The sequence below is a fragment of the Triticum dicoccoides genome, chromosome 5B (genome assembly GCF_002162155.2).
Source record: "Triticum dicoccoides isolate Atlit2015 ecotype Zavitan chromosome 5B, WEW_v2.0, whole genome shotgun sequence".
NCBI classification, from domain to species: Eukaryota; Viridiplantae; Streptophyta; class Magnoliopsida; order Poales; family Poaceae; genus Triticum; species Triticum dicoccoides.
The window spans coordinates 719,055,722-719,061,921 of NC_041389.1; the positions used below are offsets into that span (position 1 = coordinate 719,055,722).

The 6,200-nt window shown below is 50.6% G+C and overlaps 1 protein-coding gene across 2 annotated transcripts; it reads right to left on the reverse strand.

Annotated features, from left to right (window-relative positions):
• Positions 1-2,590: 2,590 nt before the first annotated feature.
• LOC119312959 (beta-fructofuranosidase, insoluble isoenzyme 3-like) lies at positions 2,591-5,710 on the reverse strand. 2 transcript variants are annotated; one of them, XM_037588752.1, is made up of 9 exons: positions 5,575-5,710; positions 5,262-5,438; positions 5,102-5,110; positions 4,569-4,962; positions 3,937-4,426; positions 3,637-3,795; positions 3,303-3,547; positions 3,121-3,214; positions 2,591-3,029 (listed from the first exon to the last, which is right to left on the reverse strand). In XM_037588752.1, exons 2-9 carry the CDS (start codon positions 5,428-5,430, stop codon positions 2,835-2,837), a joined length of 1,755 nt encoding a protein of 584 aa, XP_037444649.1. In that variant the 5' UTR covers positions 5,431-5,438; positions 5,575-5,710; the 3' UTR covers positions 2,591-2,834. The 2 variants fall into 2 exon arrangements, with proteins under 2 accessions (XP_037444649.1, XP_037444650.1); XM_037588753.1 differs by having other exon boundaries at positions 5,262-5,496; positions 5,575-5,687.
• Between the last annotated feature and the right edge of the window lie 490 nt (positions 5,711-6,200).

Sequence of the window (6,200 nt, forward strand, 5' to 3'; positions counted from 1 at the left end):
AATCCGATCAGCGCGTTGCTCATGCAGGCGATCTCCACACCGACGGCGCCCGATGTACTTCACGGGCTGTCTCCGGGCATCAGGAGGGACCATGCACCGGCACCGGGAGGGCGGCGGCTTCCCGATCCACCCAAAACAAGAGGAACATGCCGTCCATGCGTGTTGGCAGTACGTGAGCAAAGACGAGCCAAGTGCAAATACAATTAACGATCGTCCATGTTCAAGTCTCCATGCAGGTTCCCCAGCCTCGTCACGGACTACACACGGACTCCACGATTTGATGGTGCACTTCCATTCAGTTTTCCGTCTACGCGACTACGGCACACAGCAGCCGTCTTGTACGCGTACGTGACTACGACGCACCGGCCGAACTCGTCTACATCGACATTGACCCGCTACTTCTGCATCGAGCCGGCTGACCTGCACCGACTGCACTGTCGCCCATGCAATCTTCGAGCCACGTCCACAAACCGCTGCACCAAGCTTCTGCACCAAACCTCATGCCGCGACACCAAGCTAGCTGTACATCTACGGGTACATCGCGCCCAACAAAAAAAATTCTTCGTCGAGTGCATCTACAAGAAGCGATCACGACTTGCATCATCCACATGCCAGGCCGGTGTGGAGAGAGATGCAATCCTTCTTGACTTCTCCGGCAAGACACGGCATCGACACTTCGTCGCCGCGGAGGGACGCCTTCAAGCGACGCATCATCGTCGACACGCCGCTGCTACGCCAACGCCGACACTTCATCGCCAAGGTCTTCATCAACGTGGTCTTCATCAACACACCGTCACTGCTTTGTCCACAAGATGGACACCTAGCGTCACAGACTTTTCTGCAAGACGCGACCACGACGACGGCAATGACCGCGTCACGACGACGGCATCGACCGCGTCATCCACGACAGCACGACTGCATCGACATGGCGTCACTACAGTGACGACCCTACACGGCCGCACGGTTCTGGCAAAACTGATGTGTGCTCGATGAGTTTCCTCTGGTCCTGGTCCTGGCAAAACTGGTGGACTCATCACTGACGGCACCCTCTGACATCCGCAAGGTGCATCGTCCACGACTGCAGCTCCGTCCTCTACAACATAGAGCATTTTTTTTGCGCCTCCGGCTTTGTGCGGCTTTATCATTCATGACGACTACTTCATTGACCACGACTGCCTCGACCACGGCTACATCATGATCGGCTACACCGACATCGACACACACGACCACGTCTACAGCAACACATCAGCGACAACTCCAGTCAATAGCGTCCGCGTCGTCACCAGCATCCACGCCACTCCCGCTGTGACTGCGGGAGGGAATAGAGGAGAGACAAGGGAGGCACCAGAAAGGGACGCAGTCACCGCCCTAGGTGTCGACCCACCAGAGACGTAGTGATGATGGCGCAGCGGAGAAGACGACGGAAACAAGACTTCCAACTCAGTCGTAATCGCCCGTTTCACTCCCGCTACGACTGAGGGGGAATGTTAGAAGAATATTGTGTTTAAGATAGAGATAGGAGTTAGAGATAAAATATATTAAATCATGTATGACTTGTCTTCTACTCCAAGTCTCTCTCCCTCACATGTACTTCTATATATACCCTACACATGGGTCAGGTCAATACAACAAACATTAGTCATACTACAATTTCCACACTAGTCACTTGAAATAAAAAAGAAAAGTTAAGTATTGGGCAGTCCTCATGCATGATTACGGACCTGTTCTATGGTACACGTAAAATAAAGTGTAGCTCATAGTATATATATTTTTCTAACTATGTGTAATCACAAGTAGTGAGAATTTAACTTGGGGATTTTCATAACATATTTTGCATAAACATCTCATATTATTGACTCGGGGTGAAAAATGTAGGAAAATAATCATGAATGCAGGTTATGAACTACCAATTTACAAAAAGATAAATAATACCATTCGTCGTGTCTTTGTGCGCATTTGGACGGAGATCAAGACTTAGATGGGTTTGACCGGTGTGGACATCACCGACCGGAGTAGCTTCGACAACGTCAACGATTGGTGGCATCACTTGGTAGGCGTCAACGGCAATGTGAGAAAGGGTCTCGCATCTCTCATCATGTTGGTTTCATGGAAGATTTGGAATGAGCGGAATGCAAAAGTGTTTAGAAAGGTGTCTTCCATGCCTAGAATCAAGGCGGAGGTCAGACTTTGGGGGTTGGCAGGAGCCAAACGTTTGAGTTCTCTTATCCCGCGAGAGTAGACTTCATGTAATTCAAACTCTTCTTAATTAATGAGATGAGGTAAATCTTTTGCCTTCGTTTCGAAAAAAAAAGACAGAGCACATGAAGATCTGTCCATCCAGGGTACACAAGTTGAAGATCTGGGATGCGAAACGCTATTTTCTTTTCCAATCTAAGCCCCCAATTTATTTTTCTATGCAATTTTTTTATAGTGTGGGTGGGCAGCGCCCCCCTCTACTGACCAACGGCAACGGCGACCAACATGTTAGCTAAGCAGGTGGATCCTCACTCTACCTCAGTATAACCTCACGTGGAACCACCTACTCTCTGCTCACCGTCATCACCAGAAGCCTTCTTTCTTCAAGGGCCAGGACAAGACTAACAATATTTATTCTCTTTCTCTTTCGAAATTTTGTTGATATGTTGGCTTTTCAAGGCCTCCTGCCATTTGAAAAAGGTTCTGAAACAAAACGGACCATTTCCTGCATTTCTAACAACTCATCACTAAACCTGGAGCCTATCCTAATTAATCTCAACTAAATCAACAAGCTAGCTAGCTATGGCTAGTCTAGGCTACTCTGAATCTTCGATCTACTAGGCCGGGCTCTGTTGCTACTACTGCCCCAGACGCTTGTTCATCGTGGGGGTCTTCATCTCCCATGCACGCAGGTTGGTGAGCTTGATGTCTGACTCGCCATTGTTGAAGACAAATAGGTGTGCGTTGTCCCCGACGGCCTTCCTCGGGTAGACCCTCGTCAGGATGCACGTCTTGCCGCCGGCGCCAAAACTTTCCACGACAGAGTGGTCGATCTGAAATGTATTCCGCGACATGGCTTACAACCCTCTTGCAATGGTGTATTCAGTAAATAACTAATTCAATGTAGTTTTTGTGGTTACGTACCAATGTCCTGAGGGCGATCTTCTTGGTCTTGGTTATGTCGACGTTGACGAAGCCGGCGAAGGTCGGCCTGTAGATCAGCGACTCGTACGACGACCTGCGTGATCGATCATTCAGGATTACTGGACCTAGAGTAATACATATACAAAAACGTGAATTGAGTGAGTTATATGCATGGGATCTACCTTGTAGGGTCGTTGCACATAAGCACGACGTAGCTAGTGTCGTTGTTCTTGAATACCCTGAAGAAAACAGCTGTTCTCTCCTTGAGGTCGTCAGAGGCGAGCAACCAGAGACCAAACGGCCCGACGCCGCCCTTAACATGTGAGTTGAGCTTCTTGCACAGCCCTTGCGCGTCTGTCTGCCACGCGGTGTCGAACTTCTCTGCCTTCTCAAGGTTCTTGATCACGAACGCCGCCTCCACGTCCGACTGGCATATATAGCAGTGGCTCATCATTCACTAACAATTCATAGGCGCCCCCGAGTTTATATCATGTGTATATACACTATTGTACTGACCTGCACGGATTTGAAGCCGTCGATCTTGAAGTACTCGCCACCCTTGACGGCCTTGTTGCTGACATTGACGTGCTTCGCGCGCAATGACTTGATCTCCTCTACCGGCCACTGAATTAGCTGCCTCCCGCTCCGTGACAGGAAGATCTTCCTCGGTATCGCCTAAAAATTCAGAAACAACAATACATTTAAATCTCAGTACGTGAAGAACCATATGAAGGTCAGGGGGGCGCTCCCCCCCGGCCTTGGAAACAATAGCAAAGACATTCTGTTCGTGTGATGCAAATGTGGATGTGTAGTGACCTGGATGCCGGCCCAACCCTTGTTGCGGTCGTCGGGGACAGTGTCGGATTCATTGGCCCAGCCCCAGAGCACGCGGCGCTTCTTGACCGGGTCATAGAACGACTTCGATGCATAGAAGTCGCCGTAGTCGTATCGGAGACCGTAGTCATTGTCTGGGAAGTCGAGGTCCGGGGTGTACCTGTCCTTGGCATGGTCGTACCAGCCAATGGTGTAGTACTCGTAGCGCGTTACGTCGAGGCTCACCTTGAGCACATATTTTACCTCCGCAGCGACTGTGCTGTCATGCAGCTCTCTGGTGTCCACACCGCTCCGGTGGTGACGTCTGCCGCCGGCCACCGCCACGGGGTAAAAGTCTGGGCACTCCCACATCCCCGTGAGCCCAGCGTGCAGCGAGTGGTGTGCCTTGATCCATCTCCTAAAGTCACGGCTCCGGTACAACACCGCGATCCCCCTCATGTTCTCCTTGCTGCCCACCACCAGCCTCCAGTGTCTGCAAATCAATCACTCACATCAGCGTGTAGCATAATCTTTATGTAAATATCAAGCCGACAAAATATTTACAAATGTATGCACACGTGTGTCAACATGGCATACGATACAATAAAAAGTGATGTGGATGGTAATGTACGTACCCGTCTGGCCCGTACCAAGCGGTGGTGGGATCACGGAAGGCGCTGGCGTTGATGCCGTGGTCGGGGTTGATGATGGGGTTATAGTCGGGCTTGACCCACTTGCGGAGGAAGGGGTCGGAGAGGTTGGCCGGGTACGCGACGTTCTGCACCTGGCGTTCCTTGGGGTCGATGCCTGTGTACATGATGACCGGGACGCCGTTGGGCAGAATGGTGGCGGAGCCCGACCAGCAACCGTTGATGTCGAACGGCTTGGACGGGTAGATCCCGGGCTCCAACGCCACCCAGTCGACGAGGTCCGTCGACACCGAGTGCGCCCAGATGATGTTCCCCCACACGGCGCCCTTTGGGTTGTACTGGTAGAAGAGATGGTACAGCCCCTTGTAGTACATCGGCCCTGCAGCATCCAGACGTTGAGATGTCATTGGGTCATACAATGTGCACAACAGATAGTCATGCAAAACTGATTACTGATTCGTCATTTGAGCAATAGATAGATGCCGAGATGGTCAATTTGTATGGGTGCACGTACGTACCATTTGGATCTGATCAATCATTGCATCGTCGTTGTGAAGGGTAGGTTCGATGTCATCCAATTAGCAGAGGTCACACAAAAGAAATTGTGTCGAGTGAGTAACATACGTACTAAAGAGACTGATGGTGAAACGAGGAAATATTTATTCCACACATACGTACCATTGATCCAATGCTTGGGGGGCTGGAAGTGGTACCCGGTGCGCAGCTCCTTGTCCACCTCCGTGGCCTCCAACGACTGGAGCTCCGGGTAGACGACATGCGACGCGTGGACCGCCAACGCCGTGCAGCACAACAGAGACACGATCAATGGCGCCGCCGCCGACGCCATCCTCGTTACTAGAGCAGAGCGCGTGCAATTTTGCAAACTAAATTAGGAGGACGTTTAATCCGCAACCTAATTTCAGATGCACGTGGGGGGTGCTAATTTCAGATTAAGAAGTCAACATCTCAAGCAGATATGGCATGCACGAACCTGGATTGGATCGGCCGATCTTGCGTCGCGGAGGAGGACGGGTGGATGGATTGATATGCGGAGGTTGAAGAGGAACGACGAAGGATCGGACATGGCTTGCTGGTGGATTTATAGGCCGGGTGGGGGGAGAGTGATAGAGTCGACGCTCGCGCGATGCGGCGGCGGGGTAGAGTCTTTGTGGATGAGGGCGAGGAGCGAGCACGTCGGGAGCAGTTGAGGACGAGGTCGCTCGCTCGACTGGGGCTGATCCGTTCGTGCATGGCGGCGCTCGTTTCTTCGCGCGCTTCGTTCGGTTCTGGGCCGCCTCCGCTGGCTAGGCCCAAATTCGTAGTAAAATCTCAAACACCATACATGGGCCCAAGTTCGTAGTAAACGGGTTCTTCGCGACATCAAACACTCTGCGCTTCAGCTGGGAAGCTTCTATGCACCAGTTTTAGAAGCGTCCATGCATTTTCTTTTTCTTTTTTTTCTCTTTATTTTCTGTATCAATTTTGTTGTTTTTTTGGCGTTTTCCTTTTTATCTTTTGCTATTTATTTTTATTTATATTTTCCAATATATGTCACTTTTTCTGAATAAGTTAAACAGTTTTTAACAAACATTGAACATTTTTACCGTACGGGTTGAA